The sequence below is a fragment of the Durotheca rogersii genome, assembly GCF_024521655.1.
Source record: "Durotheca rogersii strain YMJ 92031201 chromosome Unknown GGS23scaffold_22, whole genome shotgun sequence".
Taxonomy (NCBI): Eukaryota; Fungi; Ascomycota; class Sordariomycetes; order Xylariales; family Xylariaceae; genus Durotheca; species Durotheca rogersii.
Genome location: NW_026251253.1, coordinates 297,784 through 312,531, shown reverse-complemented (window position 1 = coordinate 312,531; position 14,748 = coordinate 297,784). Strand labels below are relative to the sequence as shown.

At 54.0% G+C, this 14,748-nt stretch overlaps 5 protein-coding genes across 5 annotated transcripts; 2 read left to right on the top strand and 3 right to left on the bottom strand.

Moving 5' to 3' along the window:
* Positions 1-89: 89 nt before the first annotated feature.
* On the top strand, positions 90-1,976 carry GGS23DRAFT_579853 (ribonucleotide reductase inhibitor-domain-containing protein). Its single transcript, XM_051517091.1, has one exon. It carries the CDS (start codon positions 560-562, stop codon positions 1,589-1,591), a length of 1,032 nt encoding a protein of 343 aa, XP_051369400.1. The 5' UTR covers positions 90-559; the 3' UTR covers positions 1,592-1,976.
* A 282-nt stretch (positions 1,977-2,258) lies between these two features.
* On the bottom strand, positions 2,259-4,238 carry GGS23DRAFT_613583 (uncharacterized protein; the record flags this gene model as incomplete). The annotated part of the gene is made up of 2 exons (XM_051520576.1): positions 3,931-4,238; positions 2,259-3,825 (listed from the first exon to the last, which is right to left on the bottom strand). The coding sequence occupies exons 1-2, from the start codon at positions 4,152-4,154 to the stop codon at positions 2,259-2,261; spliced, it is 1,791 nt and encodes a 596-aa protein (XP_051369399.1). The 5' UTR covers positions 4,155-4,238.
* Positions 4,239-4,704: 466 nt separating this feature from the next.
* GGS23DRAFT_599207 (uncharacterized protein) lies at positions 4,705-5,611 on the bottom strand (the record flags this gene model as incomplete). Its single annotated transcript, XM_051518896.1, has 2 exons — positions 4,705-4,966; positions 5,016-5,611. 2 exons carry the CDS (start codon positions 5,609-5,611, stop codon positions 4,705-4,707), a joined length of 858 nt encoding a protein of 285 aa, XP_051369398.1.
* A 4,416-nt stretch (positions 5,612-10,027) lies between these two features.
* On the bottom strand, positions 10,028-11,774 carry GGS23DRAFT_613579 (salicylaldehyde dehydrogenase; the record flags this gene model as incomplete). Its single annotated transcript, XM_051520575.1, has 5 exons — positions 10,028-10,172; positions 10,253-10,689; positions 10,782-11,178; positions 11,238-11,289; positions 11,372-11,774. The coding sequence occupies 5 exons, from the start codon at positions 11,772-11,774 to the stop codon at positions 10,028-10,030; spliced, it is 1,434 nt and encodes a 477-aa protein (XP_051369397.1).
* A 784-nt stretch (positions 11,775-12,558) lies between these two features.
* GGS23DRAFT_599204 (putative choline dehydrogenase) lies at positions 12,559-14,579 on the top strand (the record flags this gene model as incomplete). Its single annotated transcript, XM_051518895.1, has 3 exons — positions 12,559-12,959; positions 13,029-13,627; positions 13,693-14,579. The coding sequence occupies 3 exons, from the start codon at positions 12,559-12,561 to the stop codon at positions 14,577-14,579; spliced, it is 1,887 nt and encodes a 628-aa protein (XP_051369396.1).
* Between the last annotated feature and the right edge of the window lie 169 nt (positions 14,580-14,748).

The window sequence follows — 14,748 nt, the reverse complement described above, 5'->3', positions numbered from 1 at the left end:
TTGCTCCACCTCTGCTGCTCTCTCCTCCCCCCACTTTTAAGCTTCCCCCCCGGCCCCCAATCGTCATAGATCAGTCCACACACACCCAGCCTCCTTCTCTTCCTCCGCTTCGCCTCCTTTCCGGCTGTCGTTTCGAACCTCCCTCTCTCCTTTCCACCCGCCCCAACCCAACCTGACACTGCTATTAGACTGGCAATTACATCAAGACGGTCCCGAACCCACCGTGCTTCAGCCTACCAACTTTTCTATCCTGCCGTCTCTCCTACGGCGTCTTCGGATCATCGCAGGTTTTGCTGCCGGTTTTGCGCCCTACCTAATCATCCCATTTCCCCGACCCGTCCTCCTGCAGGTTGACGTGCAGCTGATCGGGCAGCTGCTCGATGCTTACTCCGCTCCCGCTGCCCCGATTGATCAGCGCCATCAACTCCATCTCCGTCGCGGAAATAGAGCCAGAGCTAGAGAGGTCTGTGACCACCTGGTGCATCACTCACTGCGTCGAGTGGGCCGTGTCACATCCCACACGTTACAAGGTCGATCCCATCCATCCAAGCCTCGAGCCATGTCGGCGCCACGGACGAAGCGCCAATTTGCCGGCGCCGCAAGCGACCCTGCCCAGCGGCAAATCACCTCTTTCTTCAGCAACAACTCCTCCTCTTCCTCCCCGTCTTCCTTTCATCTCAACAACGCTTCTCTCCGAACGCAATCCGATTCCACTACTGTTTTGCCTCCGGTCCTGTCCGCATCCGTGCAAGCGAATCTCTTGTCCGTGGGCATGCGCGTGCGCAAGTCCGTCCCCGAAGGTTACAAGACGGGCAGCTACAGCGCCTTCGCGCTCTGGGACGAGGGCCACGGCCGGAATAACAACCAAAACGCCCCTGGCAGCGGCAACCCGATAACGTCGGCGTCGGCTGCGGGAATGGGCGAAGGTCGGTCCCGCGCCAACGCCGTCTCGGCGCCGCGGCGGGAGCTCCTCCCCTTCTGCGGAATCCACAAGGTGGGCGGTCTGGGCACGCAGCCCGAACACGACGGGGGCAACGGCTACCCGTACCAGCCGATCCTCAGCATCAACGACCTCCCACTCGACGACAACCACATGCAGGACGACGACGACGTCCCCGGCCTGACGAGCAGCCAGGAGTCGGTGGCTAGCACGGGCTCGGACCTCCCCCGCGACGGCGGCGCCAGGAGCACCCGCAAGCGGGGTTTCGCCGAGGACGAGGACGGCGACGCGGCGGCCCCGCAGCGCTACCGGCCCAGCCTCAACCTAGCGGCGGCTCCGCGCTTCGTCGACTTCGACGGCGAGGTCAGCCCGCGCAGCCTGACGCCCGCGGGCTGGGCGGGCAACGGCAACAGCGACAACAGCAACAACAGCAACAACAACAACAACGCTAGCACCGGCCCCCGCGCCATCGCAGTGCCGAGGGCCAAGCTGAGGCGGACGGGCGGCAAGCCGTCCCGCTTCGACCAGGAGAACGTGATGATGGTCGTCGACGCCGACGGCGACTTCGACGAGGCCGACTTCCTCGACCGCGCCGCCGAGCTCGAGTACCGCGACGGCGGCGCCTGGGAGGTCGAGATGAGCGATGTCTGAGCGCGGGCGTGGCGGAGCGCGGAACAACGAACGTGGGAGCGATAGGGGCGGCAAGTCGGCGGCGCCCGCGGGAACTTGCTTTTCGTGACGAGGGACAGCATGATTGGCGTCGGGGAGTTGGGCTGTATTTTGTTATCGTTGCGTATCATGCGAAGCGTCGCCGCATTTGTTTCTTATACCACAACAAGCGGCGGCTGTTTGGGCTGGGATCGCTTTTGGATTGCACATTTCACGTACGGATGCCGAATGGGAGGCAGGTATATTTATATTAGTATCATGAGTCTCCTGTGTAAGGCAGTGTGAATAGGGGATTACGAGATTAACATCATTTCCTCCCTAGTTGTTGATAACTGGGGAATGGAGGCTTCAAGTACGACGAGCGTTCTCCAAGGAGAGTACGGGTGTTCTCTTGCAATTAATAACACTGTCAATCTATCCTAGGCAGCGAACTGCTTACAGTAATGCAGTTGCTTCTCATATAATCGTCTCCGGGATTGTCCTACCATCTGTGCCGCGCGTGCGCATTGTAATATCCGGCCTATACCGCGGAGGCAGTATCAGGATGTTAGGGAAACAAGAAGCCTAGTAATCTTGTATTGCATCAAAGTATCCGTAGGAGCACATGTGTGTCATACACACAGGCGCACGCGATGCAATTTCGGGGTACCTACTCGGTCCCAAGGCCCCCGAACGGATCTCGGAACTCGAGAAGGTCCCTCTGTCCATAGAACTCACCGGCTACAGTGAGGATCATGTTCAGGGTGGCCCGCTCGTTGATCCTGGCCCTGTGGAGGCTTTCCTTCTTTTCCTGTATGTCTTCTTCGCCTTCTGTTGCCGAAGGAAGGCTAGTGGACTGCTTCTTCTGTTGTTCGGGGGAAGGATGGCTTGAAGAGTTTTTGGCCTCGAGGGCGGACGGTGCAACTTCTATATCTATAACGACATCATTATCGACGCTGTCGAGTTCTCTGAAGAGGCGAGCCTTGGCCGTCTCTACGTCAGTTGCCGACTCTGGCCGCTGTTGGGGTGTGTCGGATACTTCCCCGTCCACTTCCTCGTCTGAGTCGATCTGCATTTCAACATCTGACGCTTCCTCTGTCGCGCCCCCTAGGGTTGGGACGTTGGTAACCGCCTCGGCTTCGGCTCTGTCAACCTTACCATCAGCTAGGTCGCCATCACCTCTACATATAGTATCAGATTTGGTGGCGAGGACACTGGCGGAAGTGTTGGCCTCGACAACTTTATCGTCTTGGACTTGCCTAAAATCCCGGGCGACAGCATCGCCGCTGTCTGCGTCGTCCTCAGAGTAATCTTCGCCGTAAAATTCATCCGCACTGAGGTCTTCGGTGATCCCCTCATCGACATCGACTTCGCCATCCTGGGTACCGGCGCTGTCATCTTCTACGTCGCAATGCTCTCGAAGGACCTCCATCTCGGCCAAGCTAACCATCATAAGCACCGCTCTCTTGCCAAGTTCGCGGACCCAGCCGATCTCTTGGTAGTCGAGCTCGCCTTTGTCGGGTAGGCGTGCGAGCAAGGCCCATATCCACCTGCTGGTGCGTTCGCGGAGCTCTTGTCTTTTGCGAAGGAACTTGCCCCCGAGAAGGATGCGCAGCAGCCGGATGACGCCGTCCTTATGCATACCGGCAATCTGTGCGGGCAACGGGTCCGTGCCTCTGAGCCGGCCAGACCACTTGGAAAACGTGTCGGATAGGCGACCGAAATCGCCGACTTCAGTCGTATTTGACTTGGGGAGGCATAGTAGTACGTCGTCTGGAGGAATTGTCCGCAGGATATTTCGGAGAGCTAAAAACTGCTTTGCGAGAGATGCAAAGTATGCGTCGCGTATCTCATCCGAGCTACTATTGCGCGGGCCGCCTTCGCTAGACTCAGAGCTAGATTCGTCTTCGTATTCTCGCGTGGGATACTCGTACCCTTCTTCCACGTCACCGTATTTCTGGTCGTAGCCGTCATCGACTTCCTCCTCCTCTTCTATATTCTCGTTGAAATGGTCGGACGGGTAAGCGACATACGCCCCATCATGATAGTATCCCCTAAAGTCGCCTTTCCCGTCTTGGTAGACGCTCCGGTCAATGGATATCCCGGCCCCGTCTTCCTCTTCTTCGACGCGTTTTTGGTCAGTACGGCCACCGGAAGGCGGTACAATCGCCTCAAGAGGCAACTGAGGGCCAGCCTTATGCGCAACGAGAATGTGGGGGATCGTAGACGCTTGCTCTCTATACTCACCATATCAGTATTCTTCGCCTAAACAAACCCGAGGCTGTATGCTTAGCTTTGCATGTCTGATAACGGAAATAGGAATTCTAGACGGCTATCCTTACCGCACAGATCTGAGGTATGCTAGTGCTTCGGCATCATCTTCACAGTCTAAGTCGTTGTCGCCGCTCGGGACGGTGGTGGCATACTCGAGATTGCCGAACACACCACGCTGACCATAGGTTGGGTCAACGGGTGCTACCCCTTTCGCGGATCCCGAGTGCTTCTGGCTGCGACGCCGCTTGGATCCGCTTGCGCCCTCGTTATCGGCTAAGCGCTTAGGCCCCATCGCTGCGGGGGAGGGTGTTGCGGGATGGTGTGCGAATGAATCTGTAAGGTAAGTGTAGTATGTTTTGTTTGTGGCCGTTGAGGGAGGGACGGAATAAAGCATAGTCTCATTTGTAGAGGTACGAGAGCCCTCGCTCAGTTACATATCCATATGTCCATTATTTCCAACTGGTTAAATGCATACGCTTGATAAGATAAGATGCAGCACTTTTGAATGTGGCTGTGCTTGGAAAGCTTCTCGACAGCAAAATGGTGTGGCTAAGATCTATGGGGTCAATATCTCAGGGGTAACAGAAACGCACATTTTAAGAATTCTGCTTCTCTAGAGGTCGGGCAAGCCCACATAGGATCAATTGTTTTGTCGATTCTCAAGATTTACTACCTAACTGTGTAGGCATGTAGGTATAAGCCGTAATTCTTGGGTTTAAGCCAAGCGAACGGAATGCTGCCACTCAATGAACCTAGGTATGGCATCGGATGTGGATGAGGCTTCTCCATCACGCAACTCCCTAGTTTAACTACTAACAATCGGAGGCCTTGTGAAGTACAAACTACTCCCGAGAGGGCAAGATAGGGTACTCTTTCTCCTCTTCGTTATTTATTGACCAAGCGCCATTTCCAAACAACGCGTTGCTGACCCAACGATGCCTCTCATCGAGCCATCCGGCGGTCCATGGCCCATGGTGGTCCTGTAGATAGTCATTGATAGCATCATTAGTTCCATTGTTGGCCCACCCATTCTCTCCATCATTAACACGCTCCTGTTGAAATCGGCTCGTCTTATCATACTGGGTGGCATTCCCAACGGGGTCCCTTCAAAGAATCAGCCAATGCCATCTCCCGGTGTAATATGCAGACTTACACGGCAGATCCGACGTTGCTCACAGTAGACCACCCCCGCGAATATAAGGAGTTGTTGGAATCGATTGATCTTGTTCGTTGCCCGTCGTTAGCTGCCCACGATGGGTCCTGCTCCTGTCCAAGCTCATCCAGTTGGCTCTGCCAGTTACCGGGACTATACGTCAACGTTTCCGCAATTATTGGCCAACCAGATTTTGATCCACCATGAGCGGTCGGTGTCGTGTTCGTAGGATTGATATGATCTGGTAACCTAACGCTGGAAACTTCATTTCGGGATATTGGGGCCGTGGACATAGGGCCGCTGTCCGAAGACGCGTGAGTTTGGTGCGGGTACAGGATATCGTCAACGCCCTCGGTGGTTGCACGCTGCCATGGTCGTGTTTCCCTGTCTGTGTCCAAGCCGGGAAAGCTGCTAGACGGATACGGGAGGTAAAGATACATCGTTTCGTCGGGCGAAGGCTGAGGACCCCTACTTGTGGATTCTTGAACGGTGTAGGTATCGGCAGGCGCTCTAGGGTATTGGTTGTTGCTGTTGGGGCGATCGGTGCTAGTAGACATATGCCCAAACCTGCGGCGGTGTTCTTCCATGTCTGACATGCTTCCACGAAGGTGGTATGGCCTGTTCGCTGTCCTTGAGGGGAGGCCATGGTCGAGTGGAATTATGGGTTATTTATGTCGTGAGAGAAGACTATGAGCCTCATAGGCCATCGTCGGGCGCGGCCGACCTCCCTGGGTAGAAGAAAACTGCGGCTGTATTCATCCATAGTCGGAAGCCTTGCCTAACCAAAAGCTGTCCCGGCAACCGAGGATCAGGGTCATCGGAGTACCAGATACCTATAATATTCGAGGCGAAATCAACGGCAGATTGGTGGTACCAGAAAAGCCAACAAGAAAGATCATCCGATCCTACAATAGACAAGAAAGAAAGAAACCGGTGGAAGAATAATGCGCCTTTTTAAAAGGTTCAGCTACTCCTGGGCGCGGTATCAAAGCTAGACATGGTCCCGGTCAGTTGTGCACAAACACCCCCTCTCTCCACCCCAGTAATATCATGAGTGGCCTAAGGTATGATGGGATTGTCTACGAATGATATGAATGGTTGGCTACTATAGATGACAGCTGGATATGATAAGGGAGCCTAGATCGGCAGTTGATCGATATCAAGATAGGAAGATAAAGTTAGCACGTTATCCCGGCTGCTTTGCTCCTTGACATACTACAAGGCGCCGGTAATCAGTGGTTGGCTGGCTGAGGTTTCTACGCCCAAAGAGCAGGTCGCCCGCCAGCCATGCTAACATGCCTCAGTTTCAAATACATGGCCTTGACGGCGCCTCCCACTAATATTAAGGACATCAATCTACATCGGGCTAGCGCTAGAGGCATTGCAGACCGGTATGCTAACACAAGTGCCTTATTTCGGGCCTACTTTCGAGACTGAATACGGCGTAGTCAAGCACCATCGGTAGCTCCTACGTCCGCGAGTGAGAGTGAAGACACTGCCAACAGGAAATCATGCCCTGGGTCGTACCAATGAGCGATGTAAGCGTAGCCAAGAAGAAAAATCCGCCATCACATAACGTGCCAAAGGGTTCCGCAGAAAACATCTAGATAACCTGAATCCCCTCGCCTCCTCTTTAAGCTAACATAATCTCTACAGTCTTCAGTGAGCTTGGAACGTGTGGCGGAGGGCCACTAAAAGGCCACATACAAGTTGTGTGACCAACACTGTCTTCATACAAACTACAGACACAATTATGTGCAGGCTAAACGTGTGCTTCCTTTGATGGCATCCAATGCTCGAGGAGATGAAAAGCGAGCGAGGGGGCAGAGAGTGGGAGTTCGGAGGGGTGCTAGGGATATCGTAGGCCTCTGCGATGGAACCTTCCTTCAACATGTCGGCTGTCAGGGGCTGAATTAAAGAGACTGTCAGACCAGGATCCAGGCCACCGGGGGCTGCGAGAGGCCACCTGAAGTTCCCTGAGGCATCAGTCACGAACGTCGTATTCACCATACTTCTATTGTTGACCCGACCACACCACACCTGGGGGAGAATTATGATGCTTGCTAAACTACAACCATAATAGGCGATTGCTTTGACAGTAACCATCTGTCTGCGTACTAATTGGGCTCCAATCGCAGGTGCTTCTGACCGTTCATTACGGAAATCGTTGGCCCCTTACTCCTTATGATACGGCTGTTGAGGAACGCCCGGCCTAGTTGGGTTAAGGGAAGGGGGGGGTGAAGGGGTTGAGCGGATTATCATCTGCAACACAGTTCAGAGAGCGCATGCCACTCACTACCTACATTGCCGGGAATTATCGGGACGGTCCCTGCGATGTGCCATTCTATGATACGTTTCTGGAATTGTATGAACTCCTGACTCTCTCTATGACCTGGCCTAGTTTTCGTCTACATTCTCCCCATCTGATCCCCAAACGCTCTCGTACTCTTTTTCCATCCTATAGTTCTGTCAAAGTTGAAAGAACGTGTTTAGAAAATTCCATTACTGTTTGGTCTCTGTGCTTCGTCGAGAGATGGTCTCGGGGAGGATTGGGGAGGGGTTAGAGAGGGAAAGTCGTAAGCGACTATGGCGCTCTCTAGCTACGGCCCCTGGGGGGCGCATCCGCATTCTGCTTATAACGAGTAGGTTAAGTCCCCTAGCACCTCACCCTCTGTCTGAATGCCGTGTTTTATTGAGAATATTGCATAGGCGGATAGTTTAGATGGTTGGGTCTTATGAGTATTACAGGCGTCTGTAAGATCTGGGGTTCATTCTACGACGTCCATGGAAATGACTTCTCGAAGCCGATTCCCGTTGTTCAAGCGCACAGGTGCGAAATTCTGCACAAAGAAGCTTGCTAATGTCTCCCAGGCCGAACTAGACCCTGCAGCATAAGTCAAGGAAAAAAAAATAATAATAAACGGCCGGATGCAGGACTGCCGTGGCGGATGTGACCCCTTGCTGGCGACCCCTCCCACATCATCGACAGGTCGTGCCGCGGCAATTTAAATGCAGGCTCCCACTCTTTCCGGAGTAGGGGCAGCATTGGCGACCCGGCAATTTTCGGTGTAGGCCTTCTGCGTTGGCTGGGCAGCATCCGTACCACTGCAGCCAAGGTTTGCCTGGAGGAATTGCGTCGCAGGTAAGATACGTAGGGACCAGCACAGGCTCACCTTAGCTCTCTTTCCATAGGGCTAGCTCTGCCAGGGGGTGGACGCCGATATGCTTTGGGAGATCCGGCGAGGCATGCCCGTGGCCAGTCGATGCCTAGTTAGGCGTGTGTTAAGACCGAGAGCCTCGTCTTGAATCTTTCGTGTCGTGGTTTCTAGTATCCGCAAAGGAGAACCCCAGTGAGCGTAGATGTTGTTATCGAGCTTAGGGCTGAGCTGTACACGGGAGTACGGGTTGTCCCACCGGTGATGCTATACGCCGGCCCTTACGAGCGAGGTAAGTTCTTTCAAGTTTCTCCTTTGGCCTGATGACCGCCAGCCTCTGGATTGCTCGAGAGGCAGTACGTAGTAAGAGGCCCACCGTGATAGTGTATTGTTCGCCCGATGTTGTATGTATGCGGAAGCCGATCCGATTGGTGACAAGTAGTAGATCGATCCCGAGGTTGTGAGGTATCTATTCCGTGAGACTGTCTGTACGAGGCTGTCTAGTTTGGGCCAATTTAGATCCCGCAGGACTTCTTTTTGGCCTCCTCGCTCACGGCGGTGGCTTAGCTAAGGAATGACAAGCTTCTCAATGACCGCTTAGCTTGCATTTTAAACATAATCGGGCCGCTGAAGCAGAAGAGAAAATCGTAAGAAAGGGCCTTAGGTACGATACGGGGCGCTTAGGATGTGTCTTTTGGGTGCGCAAGTCAGCCGTAAGGGCTATCTGGACCTTTACAATCTCACCGCGACCCTTGACGGCGAGCGGCCTCTGGTAGCCATATTTGTTCATGATTAGCGAGCTATGGGAGTCTTGACAAAAGAAGCAGTTCTCTGCGATGTATTCACACCGAGATGAAGGAGGTAAATCGACGTCCCCACTTTTGGGACCAGCCCCTATTTCTTCGCCTGTCATTACCAATTGTTGAAGACAAGCCTTCTCGGTGTCCACCACGCGTCGACGTCTGCACGCTTACGCTCGCGTACTTTACTTGGCGGTACCTTTAGGCGGCGTACCGGAGATGTCCAAATATTCTCGAATCATCGTAACTAGATGTTTGTGTATTACGTAGTTGTAGGTGTATGCGGCTGACCCTGGCCGATGTGACATGCTGACTGGTTACGTCCCATGTATAATCCGCCACATAGGTATGTGCAGGGCTAACCCCAGTCTTACTATGACGAGATAATCGCATACATCGGAGTTGAGGTAGGGATACGAGAGCGTTGTCGATCTAGGGTTATTTGCATGTTTCGGAGTTAGGTTTCCGAGTCGAGGGTTTCGGTTATCAGGTTAGGCTTAAGCTAAGTTGAGGTTCAAATGTCCAGTTTATAAGTCGAGTATTCAGGCCACTTCTTTTTTTCTCTTTTTTTCCCTCCCAAAAACTGCTTTCACGTAGCATATCATGCGTGTACCTACCTGTGTTTTCACGCAACCATTTTCATCCGGTTCTAGAGGAGGTTCAACACGAAGGTTGCTTATTTATCGAAGGGACAGCACATGCGTCGTGCATTGTCTCTTGCTGATTAGCTAAAACACACCCAGTTCCTTTTCACGTCAGTGTTCTCGGGCTCCCCACGTGTTTTTGGCATCTCGATCTGCGATCCGTGATTTCGGGAATCGTGGGAAAAGGCAAAGGTGAATTAAGTTGGGGGACGATAGACCTAGGCAGGCAGTTCCTACCACACAAGAGATATACATAATATATATCACATAGTGGCCAAGCCTCCAAGTTCTCCTGCAGTCAGTTATCCCCCTTACAGGGGCCCGCTAGCAGTTCCCGCTGTGCCATTACGCTCGCACCCATTTCTTGTCATATTATGTACGTTCGGGTGTACACCTTCATGCCTCGGCGTAGCTTACAATGGAAATGTGACAGTCTTGATGGTCAGAAATTCGTCGATCCCCCAATTACCCCCGAATCGGCCAATTCCACTTGATCTTACCCCTCCATATGGTAGCGTAGGCTCGTCATAGATGGTGGAGCCATTGATATGAACGTGTCTGCCGCGCGATTTATCAGTCACGAAGCTGATAGCATCATGGTATGTCTGGTAGGTGGTGAGGGCTGATGAGTAGCATACCCGGCATTGATCTTCTGGGCAACTTTGAGTGCCCTGTAAAAGTCCTGCGACCAAACCGCGGTCGACAACCCGTAATCGCCGTCATTCGCAACCCGGACGGCGTCCTCGACAGTGTCAACAACCGTCACCGAGACGAACGGGGCAAAGCTTTCCGTGTTATACAGTACCGTGCCCTCAACGTTCGTAAGTATGGTAGGCTGGAAACAACGTGGGTTGTGCTCGTCTCGTTGTCCACCAAATACAACATTTCCTCCTTCTTCGACCGTTTGCTTTAAGAGGGCATCGATCCGATCGGCGGAAGACGCCTGTGTTACTGGCTGCTGTTTGGAAATATCCGAGTAGCGTTCCTCATACACCCTCCTTAGCGCCGCGGTAAACTTCTCTGCTACAGAAGAAAGGACGGCAACCCTTTCTGTGCCAACACATATTTGACCAGCCTAGATTAAACGAAGGTATGAATGAGCCTAACGAGATATCACATCTAGAGAGGACTGAAGAAAGAAAAGAAGCGGGGGTAACTTAAGCCTACATGTGTATTTGCTCCTTCGGCGATAGTACTGGCGGCCAGCTCTAGATCCGCGTCGTCAAGCACGACAGCCGTCGCCTTCCCGCCAAGCTCTAATAGCACCGGCTTGATATGCCGACCTGCCAACTCGGCGATGATCTTTCCAACGGCGGTGGATCCAGTAAAGTTGATCTTCTTGATGGCAGGGTGCGCAATCAATGCACCAACGACGTCTGCCCCGGAGGCGCCGGGCGCGTGAGTGACGAGCGAGACGACACCGGGCGGGAAGCCGGCGGCGCGGAAACTATCCGCTAGCAGGTAATGGGTGCGGGGCGAGAACTCTGACCCTTTGAAGACGACGGTGTTACCAGCCGCGAGGGGGTAGACGATGCTGCGGATCCCGAGAATGACGGGGGCATTCCTGCTTCTGTGTTCAGAGACCGCCGTCCACAGGTAAGGGAAAATCGGAGCAAGCATTACCAGGGCGCAATGCTCAGGACAACGCCGTAAGGAATCCGGAAGACGAAGCCAGCTACGGCATCAAGTCAATTCGGCGCTACCGGGGGAAAGGAGACGGAGCGGAGAAATAGACTCCAGTGCCGCTGATGACATACATCTGCCTTCCGTCTGTGGGATATGGCCTTCGATAGAAGACACCCTGCCCGCGACCTCTCGGAGCATAGCAATCCCGCCGTAAACATCGAAGCTTTCCCAGGCGTCAACAGAACCGGTCTCTTGTATTGAGGTTGCCTTGAGCTCCTCGGCGCGGCCCTCTAGAACTTCCGCGGCCTTGAGGAGCAGGTCTCGTCTCTGGGACCACTTTATCCGAGACCAAGAGAGGAAAACGGCCTGAGCAGCATCGGCGGCGGCTCGGGCGTGCTCGGGCGTTGCTGCAAAGGATGACCAGAGGACTTCGTTGGTTGCAGGACTGTAGACAGGGAAAGTAGTCTCAGTTGTTACATCGACGTTGTTTATGATAAGGGGCAGCGGGCCTGGGGTTGCAATCGGGGTCGTCATTTTGGCAGCTGAACTAGAGCTTGTAAACGCGATTATTCGGCTTTATAGCGAGGCAAAGTGGAAAGATGGGCAGGTTCCTGGGCCGCGTCTCTAAAGGGCAAGCTACTGGTATATAATCGTGTTGTCTAGGGGGGAATCCGCGCGGAACCTTGCCGGGGATTGCTCATTTGCGAGTTTCCCAGGCCGTGTAATTCGTCTTGGGACTCCGCAATATTGTACTATGCTCCTCACATGGTTGAGACATGCGATGCGTAGACCCAATCCACACGCCACGCTTAGGGTTGCAGCATTCTCTCTGATTAACATATCTCGAGACTACGATGACGGTTTAGCGACAGCACTACCGTGTCGTTCAGGAGGGGGGATCCGCTATCGTCATCCTTGTCTACCTCAAATCCAGACATGCAAGTGTGGACCCAAATGGCGTTATGCACCCAGATCGCCGGGTGCGATGATGTGCACAGGGGTTGTATACATTACTAATGCCTGCCAAGGGACCGGGGACGCGGTTTATATTCTCGGGTGGTGCGATCAGGGCCGGGACCACATAGTCTGATCGATAGGGCCATCGCCGGTACAGCTAGAGGAGCGCCTCCACATAGGCCGCGTAGATTATGCGCTGAGTGGGATATCTATATCTATTCAGTCCCTACGGCGAGGCCGGGATATGTGCCTAGCGGAGAGGCAGCAAGGTAGGTAATATCTCAAGACAACAAAAAACATTTTAAAAAAAGCGCCTCTTTGCTCGCTGTTTGGAGAAAGACTTCTTCGTTCAACCGCTATAATGGCCCATCTCATAACTTCCGACCCCGGTGTATTCAACGCAAGATCCTACGACTACCTGGTAATCGGCGGTGGCACTGCCGGCCTTGCTCTTGCCTCCCGGCTCGCACAGGACGAGGGAATCAAGGTCGGCGTGCTAGAAGCAGGGAATTACCACCAAGGCAACCCGCTAATTGACATCCCGGGCCATTTTGGGTCTCTGGTTGGGAACGACGAATTTGACTGGAAATTCGAAACTGTGCCTCAGGAAGGGCTAGGCGGCAGAAAACTGCCTTGGCCTCGAGGTAAAGTGCTGGGTGGCACAAGCGCGTTGAACTTTCTGGTCTGGAATCGGGCAGCTAAGGAAGATTACGATGCTTGGGAGAAGCTGGGGAACCCGGGGTGGAACTGGGAGTCGCTATTGTTAGTGTTATTCAGATCCCGATCCTGATCCAGGCAGGCCCTTGGTTGCTGACTTCGCTCTCCAACAAGACCATTTTTCAAGAAATCGGAGACCTTGACCCTCCCATCCCAGTCTCACCAGGACAAGCACCATTCTTCAGTTGATCCTGTCTTTCATGGGACTTCGGGTCCAGTCTCCACCTCGTTCTCGCCGTGGTATGCCGCCACCCATTCGTTTTGGCGTGACACACTTCAAATTCTCGGAATCAAGAAAAACCCGTCGGCATTGAACGGGTCCAACACTGGCTCCTGGACCACCATTCAGAGTGTGGACCCTGTTACTGCAACGAGAAGCTACTCCGTCACCGCCTATCTGGGTCATAATCCTCAGCGGAGCGCCGAAATTGAACAGCCAAACTTGGTGATCTTGACAGGGGCACAGGCTCAGAGAATATTGATAGAAAGGAGTGGACAAGGCACGTTACGCGCTACTGGCGCGGAATACTTGCATAAAAGCGGCGTCTTCACTATCGAAGCTGGCCTCGAGGTCCTGGTCGCTGCCGGTACTATACAATCGCCACAGCTGCTCGAACTGTCGGGTATAGGATCTCACGAAGTGTTGACGAAAGCTGGGGTCGAGGTCAAGTATGAAAATGAGAGCGTCGGCCGTAACTTACAGGACCATCTAAGTGAGTTTACGCCCACGTTCCTCTGGTTGTGTTGAATCCTCACTGACGGATTCGCATTGCCCTAGTGACTGAGATTACCTACGAGCTCGAGCCGGGAATTCAAACGCCGGAGGATCTGGCTGAAGACCCTGCTAGTAAGGAGGCCGCCGAGAAACTGTATCTCGAAGAAAAAGACGGAATCTACCGGAGCACGCCCTCCTCCATGGCATACGTGCCGCTGAAAGATCTAATCACAGGGCGGAAATTGTCCGACCTATACGAACAGATCGCCGCGGCGGAAATCCCCGGCCTTTTGCCTACACAGAAGGAGTTGCTTCTCGAAAATCTCAAGCACGGCAGCGTGGGGCACGTTGAATTCATCCTCCACCACGGGAACAGTAGCGCGTTTGTAGGGGAGAGAGGAAAGCGATATGCGACTATCCACCAAATTCAGCAATATCCCTTCTCTCGAGGCCAGATCCACATCCGGTCTCCTCACGCCTCGGATAAGCCCGCCATCGACCCCGCCTACTATACTCCGGCCCGGCTGCCTCGGCCTGCTTCTAGCGAGGCTGGGTCCTTCACTCCGGACCTCGACATCATCACCGCGGGGACCATCTTTGCCGCAAAGATCCCCCTCCAGCCGCCGCTGAACAGCATCATCGCCCGCCGGGTCTTCCCCCCCGAGGAGGGCGAGGGGGCGCCGGGGTCGGAAGAGGACTGGAGACGGTTCATTCGCGACACCACCGTCACCGATTGGCATCCGGTGGGAACGTGCGCGATGCTTCCCGAGAGAGACGGCGGCGTGGTGAACCCGAAACTCCAGGTGTACGGCGTGGCTGGCTTGCGGGTGGCGGATGCTAGTATTATTCCGCTCCATATAAGCTCGCACCTGCAGGCGACGGTGTATGCTATCGCGGAAAAAGCTGCGGCGATCATTCGCGAGGACCGGCTCGGGCAAGGGAGGGATTGATAGGAACTTGCACGATCGCCACGATCGCCAAGCAGTGTGTACCTATGTCAGGGAGGGGAGGTGTTGAGATAATATTGAGGAATAGCTGGGCACACCTCCTTCGCCTAGCTAAATTGCGTGACCATGGCGCCTAAGTACCTACCTGGGTGCCTGATGATGGAAGCAGTGA

Coding starts and splice junctions, on each gene's coding strand:
- GGS23DRAFT_579853 (XM_051517091.1), top strand. CDS start 560: ATGTCGGCGCCACGGACGAAGCGCCAATTTGCCGGCGCCGCAAGCGAC.